This window comes from Lytechinus variegatus, chromosome 2 (genome assembly GCF_018143015.1).
Source record: "Lytechinus variegatus isolate NC3 chromosome 2, Lvar_3.0, whole genome shotgun sequence".
Lineage (NCBI taxonomy): Eukaryota > Metazoa > Echinodermata > Echinoidea > Temnopleuroida > Toxopneustidae > Lytechinus > Lytechinus variegatus.
In genome coordinates this window covers 50,429,046-50,442,326 of record NC_054741.1, presented here as the reverse complement: position 1 = coordinate 50,442,326, position 13,281 = coordinate 50,429,046, and the positions used below count along the sequence as shown (strand labels likewise).

General features: G+C 37.1%; 1 protein-coding gene across 1 annotated transcript; it reads left to right on the top strand.

Moving 5' to 3' along the window:
• Positions 1 to 26: 26 nt before the first annotated feature.
• LOC121408286 (arrestin domain-containing protein 3-like) lies at positions 27 to 12,712 on the top strand. Its single transcript, XM_041599695.1, has 7 exons — positions 27 to 262; positions 5,246 to 5,380; positions 5,887 to 6,119; positions 6,677 to 6,859; positions 7,644 to 7,838; positions 9,456 to 9,840; positions 12,111 to 12,712. Exons 1-7 carry the CDS (start codon positions 142 to 144, stop codon positions 12,338 to 12,340), a joined length of 1,482 nt encoding a protein of 493 aa, XP_041455629.1. The 5' UTR covers positions 27 to 141; the 3' UTR covers positions 12,341 to 12,712.
• Positions 12,713 to 13,281: the final 569 nt, after the last annotated feature.

The window sequence follows — 13,281 nt, the reverse complement described above, 5'->3', positions numbered from 1 at the left end:
GCGCGAGATCGAGGTAGACGACCCCGAGGCCGAGGGGAACCACCTTAATTGGGTGTGGCTTGTGACGTTAACTAGCTACGCGATCTCTATTGACAACAAATCATTTTGTCGAGGTAGAACTAACGTTAGGCCTACTCAATAATGGGTAAATTACAGGTATTTGAGGTTGTTTTCGAAGGTAGCAATGAAGTGTTCAAACCAGGGGATACCATCCAGGGACACGCAAGGATAGTTTTGACGGGAGAAAAGGGAGACATTCGAGGTAAGTCATGTGAAGGGAAGGTTACGGCTTGGGTCATTAGGACTTCGACATTAAAGAGGCCCGCTTTTTCCCGGTGTCCATCGGCAGAGCTCTGTCAGTAGCTAGTGGTACTGTACTACAGTACTGGGATGCACTCTAGGCGACAACGCAATACTTACCCGTGTTAAGAAACTGGGACTCCACTCACGCGCATTTGGGCCGCCCTAGCTTAGAACTAAGCTTTGTTTCACGAAAAATTGAATATTCTTATAATTCAATACATGTAACTAATTAGATTAGTACTGTTAAATCGGTACTCACCGTTCTTTTCTTGAATTTTCTTGAAAATTCCCACGCTTCTGGCTTCAATTCTGCGATAGATTCTGTTGCCATAGACAGCTACACATGCAACTTTATTTATAAATGGAGCGCCCCTTACGAGAGTCGCTAATGCCGCGGAAAAATTGTTAGGCATTTTGGCCTGTGGTCAAGGCGTTCTTCTGTTCTATTTTTTTTATAGGTATGAGATCGAAATCACAGCGACTATTCACACTGTTCCATAATGATTCCGAAAGAAGGTGCAACACCCCCCACCCACATGGGCGCAAATCCCAGGGGGACACTTCCCCCTAACCCAAAATAGTAGGGGCACATTATCAAATGTCCCCCTACTATTTTTGTTCTGTTATATATGATGGAAAGAAATAGGCCTACATCATTTAAATCGAAGTAAAACATGTATTTTGGACGAGACGACCTTCTTTTGGGGGTGATAAACCTTCCTTTTTGTTTTTTTTTGTTAGTTTGTTTTTGTTTTTTTGCCTGTTTTCCAGCCCCTGGTCCCCTACCTTAGATTTCCACCCTTGCCTCCCACTACTCTTGATATTGTTTGCGAATCTGTTTTGTAAATTAAAGGGGAATTTCACCCTGATAAAAAGATGATGAAAATATGAGAAAAATCATTTCAAAATATCGATGAAGGTGTTATTTGACAAAAAATGGAGTTGATAGAATTTAGAATGCTTGATTTATTGTGACGTCTATAACGAGCAGTTGCTCTATCCTAAATATAAAATGCCCAAATTTCCCATTTTTAATGGTCCGTAACGACCCACTTTTTTCTTTTTGATAACAAGTATGAATTGATATAGGCCTACTAAAATGTACCATAAAAATCATTATCATGTATTTCTTGACATTTCATTTACTTTTTTACCATAATAATAGCTGCTTGCAAAGGCCTACGCCGTCACAAAAAAACCCGGGGGGGGGGGGGGCCACTTACATTGACGAGTGGATACCATGCGCGACCAAAAAAAAACGTAAAAAGGATGTCCTTTTCACGATAGGGCACGTTACCTACGTAACGTGATAAGGGTGTCAAAAACACAAAAATAACGAAAAAAGGGTATCTATTAATTCGCTAGGAAAACCGTCGTGTTTAGGGTCTAATTTGCGGGGATGATAAAACAAAATCAAAATGTTTTATAAAGGATGTCCTTTTTGCTCCAACACTTCGTGTTTAGAGTCCGATTTGCGCGAGGTGTAGAAGGTGGGGTCGTACTAAACCAAATAAGGTAAAGCCGACGACCGAAGGACCCGTAACAATAAAACATTCCTGTACTTGTTTAGGGGTTCATTTCAGGGAATATTTGCCAAGAGTATCGTTTTGTTTCCAATACTTGTTAAGGGTAGGGTTTCACACGCCAATACTTGTTAAGGGGTGCATTTTCAGAATATGGAAATTACGTGTTTAGGGTGCTTTTCGAGACCCCATGGTCGCGCATGGTATCCACTCGTGAATGGAAGTGGCCCCCCCCGGGAAAAAAAAAAATCTTACCTTTGAAAAAGATTGGTGGGGGATGGATTTTCCTCGAACGCATACCAATTTTTTTTCTGCTATTTTCATAATAAACTTTAAATGAATTCAACTTTGCACTACTTAATTTTTTCAAAGACAAAATAACAAAATTACATCTCGTCACCATCATCATCACCAAGATAATTTTCATCATCGTCATTGCCATCATCATCTTTTTTTTTTCTTTATTTTTTCCCCATCCCTTCTTCTTTTTTTTTTCTTCCAATATTCCTCCTTTTTTTTAGAGCGGCACACCGTCATGCTCCCTCACTGATTATCCGCCTCTATATGCTTGGTGTTGTATAAATTGGCGGATACCTGAATGAAATACTGAAGAGAAAATAAGGAAAGGGAAAAAGTAAGAAGAAAAAGAAGATGAGGAGAAGAAAAAAAGAAAGCCAAACAAATGAAACAAAACAATGTCAAAATTTCGTAATAAAGTCTTCTACGTCAGTTTAATAATGATGTTTTCATGGAAATGAGAACAAAAAAAGAATTGAAACCATAGGCGGCGGAAGCGGGGACGTTCCCCCCTAAATTTGTTGTTGACCTTTTTTTTTTTTTTTGCTTGTCAATTTATTTTCCTACGTCCCCCCTAAAATGTTTGGGTTGAGAGCCTTTTTTTTTTGCTTGTCAAATTTTTTTAGGTTGTCCCCTCCTAAAATTTGGGGCTTCCGCCGCCAATGATTGAAACAATGAGGTAAAAAGGACTACATTATATAGTGTAAAGAAATAGAGGGAAGCTCCGAGACAATAAAAAGGTTGAAAAAGAAAAAAATGTGAAAACACAAAGCTCTCACAACATGAGCATAATAACAAATAATAACAAATAAGCGAGGACAAGTAGCTGAGGGACACCCCCCCCCAACTCTCTCTCTCTAGTTATCTATCTATCTATCCGACTCGATTATATAAGAGAAGAATTTACTAATCAAAATATTATGAGCAAAAAGCACGAGCTGATATTTTTTATGAATATTCAAAACTGATAGACGCAATCGAATTATTCGATTGCGACAAAATTGATGATCTGAGAATTTATTGTTTTTAGGAATTCATTAAAAGCATAAAGTTGATCAGCATTAAAATATGGCAGGCGCAACGCATGAGCTAAAGCTTTATAGGCATACACCGATAAAAAATTTTAAGTATTTTTGGTAATCATGAAAAAAATTGATATTTCATGAAAGAAAGCTCAAATCCCGAGGAGGAATATTCTTATGAATTGACTTTAAAAAAAACTGTGGTAAGCCCCATTTAATATTTGATTATAAGTCGAATAAAACAGTAAAAGCTGAAAAACGTTCGCGTGATATTTGGCAACCTCCCCCCCAAAAAAAAAAATAAATAAATAAAAAATAAAAAAAAGTTTTTAACTATAATAATGATCGAAGGTAATTTTGTCTCACGTAGAACTGGACAAATGAAAAAAAGATTGTCACTAAAAAAATGAAGGTAATTTTGACCCATGTAAAATTTGGCGAGCCCCCCCCCAAAAAAAGGAAAAAAGGTTTTAACAAGCAAAAAAAGGCTAAAAAAGAGAAAGAAGAGACAAGAATAATTATGAACGAAATATCCCCATTACAAATAATGCTGTGATCATCATAAGGGAGGGGTCGCATAACTAGTATGAACAACGTATTTAATTCCAAAATATTTACTACAAATCTCAATAGGGGGATCGGGCAGAAATGCTCACCCCCACCCCCACCCCCCCGATCCGCCACTGATTCCAATCAATAATGACATTTATCTGCAATACTGATACTTTGGAATCAAGATACTGAAGATTGATACGCTTTACATAAATTATGAACGTCTGACAAAAAGATAATCTACCGATCACCTGACCGATCAACTGACCAGTTCGCGTATCACTTCGGAGTTGATCACTCGTCGCAGCTGTGTGGAACGCTCACCGAAAATCAACAAAAAGGGCCTGAAATGTAAGTTTAATGATAATCTATTTTAATTTGAACTACTTAATTAATACTTTTAATGTCTCCCCACCAAATGAAAGTCATATCACTTAACTCCAATTTGTATTAAGGCGTACATTTACCAAAGTCTTGGGTTGGAAATCAGAACAGCATTGTCTAACCCATATTTTTGGGTAATGTCGCCTATGAGGTCCATACATGTTAATGTTTGGACCTCATTGGTACTAGGAGTGACTGGGATGGTATTCTGGGGCCTTGGGATGGTATTCTGAGATGATCAGATCCATTTTATCTCAGAGTCATATGATTATAAAACAAAACATTTTATCTCCATTAAAATGAGTGAGATAAAATATCCATAAAATGATCTCTCCAAATTGGTATTCCGATCATTTTATCTTCATTTAATCTGAGTATTAACACACAGCAAAATGAGAAAGTGAGAAACATTGGTTTATAATTACTAATTATACCCTCTATATAGCATTTTTCATCTCACTCAACCAATCATGGAAATCCATTCCTCCAGGAGGTGTGGCACTGGCAAAGGAGCAAGAGTATGTCATTTTATTGAATTCAATATGCTTGCACTATATGCTAGCGCATCTTTGCAAATTACACAGATTTTTAAAAAATCTAATCTCAGAGTCTCATCTTTTTTTTTTATGTCAATATCCCATCATCACCAGCATCAGTTTAGAGACAATTATAAGTCCGGAAAATATTATAAATATAATCCCTATCTTAAGTTACAGGAGTAATGTTAAGGTATTACTCGCAATGATATGATTTTTTTTATTTGTCTTCAAGCATTTAAAGCTAATTCACTTAGAAACCATGCTGAATTGGACGTCGCAGAGATAAAAGAGCCATATGTGTAGCAATGGCTAGATAGGCGATGGATATGTCAACGTAGGCTCTGCTCTGTCGCATAAATCTTTAGCCTACGTTATATATAAAAAAGTTAAGCTTGATAAAATTTCATATTTTATCTGAGAGATAAAATGTCATCTCAGAATACCGATTTCATTTTGAAAGATAAAATGAAATATTTAAAAGATAAAATTACTTCAGAATACTTCCCCTGGAGCAGGATGTCAAGCTATTCATTGAAATGAAAAGTGACAGATTTACAATTTTCCTCCCTCCCTTTTTCTCTTTCTCATCCCCTTTTCTCTCTGTCTCTCTCATGATTACATGCAGGAATTAAGGTAATATGCAAAGGCAAGTCCTACACTCACTGGACTGAAACACGAGGCTCTGGAGATCACCGAAGAACCATCCATTACACATGGAAAATTCCATTCTTCAAGCAAGAAGTCATTCTCCGTGGAGCAGGTTAATATTTCTTCGCCTCCATTGGTATTTTATTCATCTATGAAATTTTTTTGTAATTGACATGGATTTGAGATACTCTCCAGCTCGGTTCCTTTGCTCCACACATATTTTATTTTACTAAGTGAATAAATTTTCTGATAATGTAGGCCTACACTTAACTTTTTACTGATATTCATCATCGTAGATAGAAAATACATTAAGTGACTTTATTACTCTAGAAAAAAATAATGCATTCATTTTAAAATGGCAGGTTTAAACTTTACATTGTAAGTTTAGGTTTTTTTCAATCAATATATGACATTGCTTTAACATTTTTAAATTTGTACTTACTATTTATTGAATAAATGTTTATTTGTCTCCAAATATACAACAGTTGTGGCAAAAATATCATAGGCAGCAGGTACTTAACATATATTTCTTTCTTTGAATAACCCATTGGGTTAAAAATATTCTCCTCGTTATGTATTATTTCACTGTTATTCTTGACGTTTCTTTTGCACCTCCAGGCAAGAACAACCAGGCAGCGAGCAGAATGAAACTACCCATGGGAGATCATCGCTTCCCGTTTCAATTCCAGTTACCCAGAGAGGCCCTTCCACCACCGTTTGAAGGCACATGGGGCTGGGTGAGGTATTACATCAAGGCCACCATAGACAGGCCATGGAAATTTGATCATAAAGTTCAACGTTTCTTCAGTATCTGGACTACGAAGGACCTCAATTTGCTGCCCAATATATTAGTAAGTGTATCTAGAAACTCTTTGATATATTCATAAATTGTACACAAATGTTTCAGAGGCCTGTCTTAGTGTGACCAAAAATGTGGTCCAATCAATTTCTTTCATAAACCAAACAACACATGTTGCCATTTTTTAAATTAAAATTGTACATTGTGTCCCCTCTCCTTTTATCTTTGTGAATTGCCCCCTCCCTAATCCCGTTTAAAGTGAAAAACCTGTCAATTTGCTTGTCAGATCAATTTTGGGACTGTAATGCTAGGATAGTTTCAGAAGTATGTTCAAATGTGTGTATTTATCAGTCACGGGGGGGGGGGCATTTCATAAAGCTGTTCGTAAGTTAAGACCGACTGGTGATCCTTTCTTACGGGCTTAACCAATGCCAATGAATATATCATTTACCACAAGAAATGATCGCCAGTCGTTTTTAAAGTCGCTCTTAACTTATGAACAGCTTTATGAAACACCCACCTGGAAAATTTGACCAATCATTTGATAGAGTTTCGTATCCCCATTTTATATTTATAATTTTTATTTATAATTTATATTTATATTTTCAGACAAGTCCCGTTGGGATTACAGAGAAGACTGTGTGCTGTTTGTGCTGCGAATCTGGACCAATTAACGTCCGTGGATCTATTGATAAGGGTGGTTATGCACCGGGAGAGAATATCCTTGTTACCGTAGAGCTCAATAATCAGTGTGGTAGAGAGTTAGTCTCACTCAAGGCTGCACTGATACAGGTAAGTTAGATTTCTTATCTTGTTCAATAGGTAATAGGTATGACAAGCAAAAATGGAAATGAATAGGAACAGATGAAGTTATACTTACACTGCTTTTCACTTTAGGCCCAAAGAGCTTACAATTACTTGAATTTGTCTTCAATTATGTAATTTTAAAGTTACAAACAGCTCCGTGTTTTTGATACTTTTCTGATGAACACCATCTAATTATAATGTGAGATGGGGAGGGTCACCCGCTCACCTACCGGTAAGTGCTATGGTGGGTGTATACTAATTCAGACAGTTCTTCTAAAACTTTGGAGACTTGTTATCACGTTGATGAACAAGAGTAATATTGAAACGTGAAGAAAAATTGTTTGATGAGATTGAATATCATTCAAGAAAAAGATGTGTTAATTTTGAATGACGGAAACATTAGATTAATTCAAATGTTGTTTTTTCTCATTATTAGGATAATAATATTTCAGGGCTTAATATGTGTTTCTGTTGATCAAACTTCCTGAGAAATTTTAAATATTTAACTAAGTTTTCTAAATTAAACTGACAATACTTTGTAATTTGCATTAGTTATTTCATGGGTAGGATTATAATTCTTTTTTTTTCTACCACAAGGATATATAATGTAAATGGAAAGGTTTTTGCATTATATTAAAAAATAATCATATTTGAATGAGACTTCTTCCAGTGGAAGTGTTGCTTCAAGATCCTGAAGAAGAATGCCATTGTCGTTTGTTTGTGCCCATGGAGCCTTATTTCTTTTGTATCTTGTTTTGTATTGCTTCAGAAATCACGTTACCATGCCAAACATGGAGGAAGCACTCACACCCGTAAGAACACCAAAAAGATCTGTGAGATTTCGTTTGACGACTGTAACGCGCAGGAATCAATGGTCTTTGAGAGGAGACCCATGGCCATTCCACCGATAGCTCCTAATTCATTTGAGAATTGTCCAAACATTGAAGTCATGTACCATGTGAAGGTGTGTATACCGTATTCTGAGGTCTGGTTAAACTGGGGCCATGGTTTAACTCTGCTAAAAATATGGAAAGCCAAATATGTCAATTTTGTTGTTGTTGACATTGTACGTTCCTTAAGCTCACTATACCCTTTCATCTTGCTATAGTGAGAGAGAAAACTTATACATTCATTGTTCCCAGACAGTTACGAATGATCTGTGGGGTGTTTCACAAAGATTTAAGTATGACTTAGAGTCGCACTTAAATGTCTAGTTGCGCGCAGTATAAAAGGCATGACAGCATTGGTCAGATCATGCCAAGATGACGCGCACTACTGCGTATTGATCAATAAGATTGCGCGTTGCATATCATGTACGCGTCGACATTTAAGTGCGACCTAAGTCATACTTAAATCTTTGTGAAACACCCCCCAGAGTGAAAGATGAGATGATAAATTGAACCTGCGTTAATTGTTAGAGATTTGTGTCACAGATGGCTATCCATAGTTTAACCACAGATCGTTTCATAAAGCTGTTCGTAAAATTAAGCCCTGGTTTAGGCACGACTGGAACATGATCTTGGGTCCTAACTCAATTACATAGGGATATATCACTTGGCATAAGAAAGGGTTACCAGTCGTGCGTAAAGTCATTCATGTTTTACAAATGACTTTATGAAACACCCACCAGGGGGGTGTTTCACAAAGATTGTAGTATGACTTGAGTCGCAAATGCCGACGTGTACATGATATGCAACACACGATCTTATTGATAGATACACAGTAGTGCGCGTCCTCATGACCTGATCTGACCAATGCAGTCAAGCCTTTCATACCGTATCAACTCGGTACTTATGTGCGAATCTAAGTCATACTTAAATCTTTGTGAAACACCCCCCTGAGTTTAGATTTAATCCAAGTTCAGAATGCAGGCCCGAGTGTTTTTATTATTAACATGTAACTTTGTGATTGCACAATGTTGTTAGATAGCCTGTTCAAGGATTCTACCAAATCCTGAACACACATACTGGGCTGTTCTCAAAGTACACAAAAGCTGAATTTATTTACTACCTTTTCAAATAACACCAGGGACCCATTTCATAACTGATCACTTGCAACTGTTGTAACCTTGCCATTATGACAACTACATGTACCATGGAAACCTTGTTAATAATTGGCTGCTGAGCCCTGCTACCATGGCCATAATGGTAAAGTTACAACAGTTGTAAGTCCTTTATGAAACGGGCCCCAGATGTTTCTACTTTATTGAGTTTCATGCATGAGAATTATTTTGAAATAAAATTGAGCTTTATTTGTGTCCTCATTTTATAAATGCTAAACATGAATCTGCACACAGTATGCATGTTTCTATCCTAAATCCTATGGTATCATATAATGTATGATGGATATTTAAAAAAGAAGATTTTGTCCTTCATTAGCATTACTGTGTCTTCATTATCGTATACATGTGCATCTTCCTCAGTAAGGAAATGGCCAATTAAAAATGTGCCAGCATTGAAAAGGTTGATACCTGAGTATGCTGGGACCAATGTTCATATGGCTTGATATGAGAGTATATTATTATGATAGCTTGTATCTCAGTGGTCAATATAAATTTTGTATTTTGTTGTTATTATAACAGATAGAAGCGGATGTCTCAGGCACACCCATCGATGCAACCGTTGAATTACCTATAGTCATAGGCACAGTACCTGCCTTGCCTCACTTGGTTCAACAAGCCCAAACAGGCTACCAAGCCCAACCAGGCTACCAAACCCAACCAGGATACCAAGCCCAACCAAGTTATCCAGCACAACTGGGTTACCAAGCCCAACCTGGCTACCCTCCCCAAGGTGGTTACACCCAACCTCAGCCACCTCAACCAGGTTACCCACCACAATCTGGTGGCTACCCACCACCACAAGCTGGTTACCCACCCCAACCAGCTGGTGGTGCATCAGCGCCACCCGCTCAGTTTGGGTACCCTCCTGATCAAGGAGCGTCTCAATATCCTCCTCAGTCCCCAGGTAAGTCTTCCATCTGTTGTACACAATGCGATTTCAGTATAATGCATAGTAACTGTAGAGCCTAGTACATTGAGTTCTTCTTCCGTAATAATCTTCAAAGGGCTCTGCAGCCTCAAAGCCTCGAATCTCAAAGAAATTAAACTTGGATGGGCGTTAGGAGGAGGAATGGGTATTTTCAAATAGTTATTTCTGTTGTTTGTCTCAATGGGTTGTTAACCCTAAATCTCCCGGGATATTTTAATTCTTGTCATTCCGGGGGGGGGGGCCATTATGGCCCCCCCTTAAGATCTCGGCCACCGATCGCGCGAGCGACGCAAAAATTTGCACGCTGGTAGTGTGCGATGTAATCTACAAGGCTGTATGGTAAAATTTTCCAAAATAATGAGATTTTATTTTATATGAATTAATTATGCTAATTTATGCATAAATCATACTTTTTGCTCTAATTCACTAAATAAAGCTCCTAGAATGCTAATTTTTGGTAAAAATTTTCTTTGTAGCATTCTTAACAATCGTAATTCAAAAAAACTTTGGTTTGGAAATAAATTCTTATGTATTTTATTGTTTTATGAATTTCTTATGTATTTCCTTGTTTTTTTACTTTTTGTTTTTTATTGTTTTTTCAATGGAAATTGTTCCAGACATAATTCTGATCATAAACAAGGCAAAATTAATTAAGTTTAATCAGTAAAAGTAGAAATAATGAACATTTATGAATTTTGGCTAAATACGCAATTTGCATTGGATTTGTACATGAAATCACGTTTATGAGCAATTTTGGGTCTGACATGCACTTGCATAATGTTGCGTAATGTCGTAACCGCGTACCCGGGCGTCACAAATTTGGTCTCAAAATTTGCGCGAGACTTGAATGTAAAAAGTCAGTGAGCTGCGAGGTGAAAAAATTTCGCGCAGCAGATATATCGCGAAAATTGTTGAGGGGGGGGGCCATTATGGCCCCCCCCGGGAGTATTAGGGTTAAGGGACAAGTCCACTCCAACAAAGACTTGATTTGAATAAAAAGAGAAAAATTCAACAAGCATAACACTGAAAATTTCATCAAAATCGGATGTGAATTAAGAAAGTTATGACATTTCAAAGTTTCGCTTATTTTTAACAAAATAGTTATATGAACGAGCCAGTTACATCCAAATAAGAGAGTCGATGACATCACCAACTCACTATTTCTTTTGTATTTCATTATATGAAATATGAAATATTTGTATTTTCTTGTCATGGTCATGTGAAATTAAGTTTCATTCCTCCCTGAACACGTAAAATTCCATTATTTTAACATTTTGTGCTTCAGGCAAGGAGGTCCTAATCATCAAATTCGTAAAATTGAAATATTGTATAATTCAAACAATAAAAAACAAAAGAAGTAGTGAGTGAGTGACGTCATCGACCCTCTCACTTGGATGTAACTGGCTCGTTTATATAACTATTTTGTTAAAAATAAGCGAAACTTTGAAATGTCATAACTTTCTTATTTTACATCAGATTTTGATGAAATTTTCAGCATTGTGCTTGTCTGATTTTTCTCTATTGATTCAAATCAACATTTTTCTGAGGTGGACTTGACCTTTAAGTGATTATACCTTCTTCGACTATAGCAAAAGGAAACAAGTGACAAATGTCACATTTTCTGTAATTAAAAGCAAAACATTAGTGATTCAGGATGAATCTAGTGATCATAGCTGTCAGACGTTTGCCCATTGCATTTTAGGTAAACAACATTTGCTTCAAAACAGTATTTTGTGTGTGTGTGAGGGTGTGTGTTAGTGTTAGTAATTATGTCCTGAGATTGTTCATGACGTGTAGGACACAAATGATGTTCTCTTTTCAGCATTGTCTGTTATCTTCATTCTTCTCTTCACTTCATCCTGCTACTATTCAAACCATTACTACTCAAGCCATATTAGCTCATCTCATCTAGCTTACAGTCCTTTTCAGGACTTCACACACTTTCAAGAAAAGAATACTTCTAATTTTCTCCGTTCATTCTATCTCGTCTTTCCATTTTAATCCTTCTGCCTGTATTTCCTTCCCTTCTTCATATTACAAATCGTGAACCGAAAACCTCCATATTATCTTCATTCTTGTAATCTTCTAAATATTTTCTTTTATCAGTACAATCATGGAAGTGGAGATATTTTTTGGGGGGGTTGGAAAATGATGCCAGCATATTTAGAGTTGTAATGTAATTCCTGAATACATTTGTAATGGGAGTTGAGTCCATATCGTATCTTTTTTTGTTGTTGTTGCTGTAGTTTTGCCTCCTCCAAGCTATGAGATGGCGGTGGAGGGGCCGATCCAGATAGAAGGCAAGAAAGGAAATTTTGGGACCACGAGCTACGCACCAAGATACCCCTACTACAACCCAGGATCAATCTCTCCGCCTGTCCCATCTCAGGATCCGAATGCACCTGTCACAACCCAGCCTCAGTTCAGCCAACAACCAGCACAAGCAGAAGAAATTCTGGTCAAATTTAATCCATAGAGGTGCCCCAATGTTTCTAGGATCCTTTGGGTCCCTGCATTCAAGGGCAAGATTCGTTATTTGGAAGGTTTGAAGACTCTGAAGGGTATTTTTTCTTCTGAAAATGCAAGTAGCATTGCCATATACCAAGATGAATTTAAGTCTGAAAATGAAAAGAGGTTTTTTTAGTCAGAAATTTGTGGTTTATTCCAGTTGTATGTTATTCTACATTTTCGTTAAGCCAAACGATAATAATGTACTTGTTATTCTGAAGGTTCAAGAATCCAACATTAAATTTTTTTTTTATTCCAGAGTTTTATTAGTCTAAAGTAATGATCGAAGGTATGTACTTAAGTTATGAATGCTACTTCTTTCAATACGGGACTATGGAACCTTTGGAAAAACAAACCTCATTTTGCTTTCGGTTAAAACAGTCCTTCAGATTAACAATCAGAGCTTCGGAAAACAGGCTTTGAACATATTTAATTGGGTAATCTGTGGGTCATAGGTTTGAATCGTACTCCTGGCTTTAATCAAGGAGTAACCACACTGGAGATTCAGCAAGCGAGAGTTCTTTGATCGAGCTTATCGAGCCGACTCGTAAACACAGCGGGCGATCGCCGGATTTACGACAGCTGTTTCAAACTGTTTATTGCAGGCAGTGCTGTGAGCATGCGCAATCACAATGTTTATCTGTTTTCCAATTTAGCTGTTGGTACACTTACCTCAATTGCAAATAATGGAGGAAAACCTTGATTTCGACCATGATTTTGATTTAGATAGTGAACTTTCTTTGCTATCTAAAATGGATGAATTGGAACTTGTTCCAGCCGATTCAGAAATCGGAATTACTGGTAAGAATCTTTAATTATATTGCAGCTGCAGTCGCATCGTGATCAAGAATGATGCATGGCAAGCTAAGCTTGCTAAGCTTACTTCGGTCCCGTGTATTACGTTCTCTG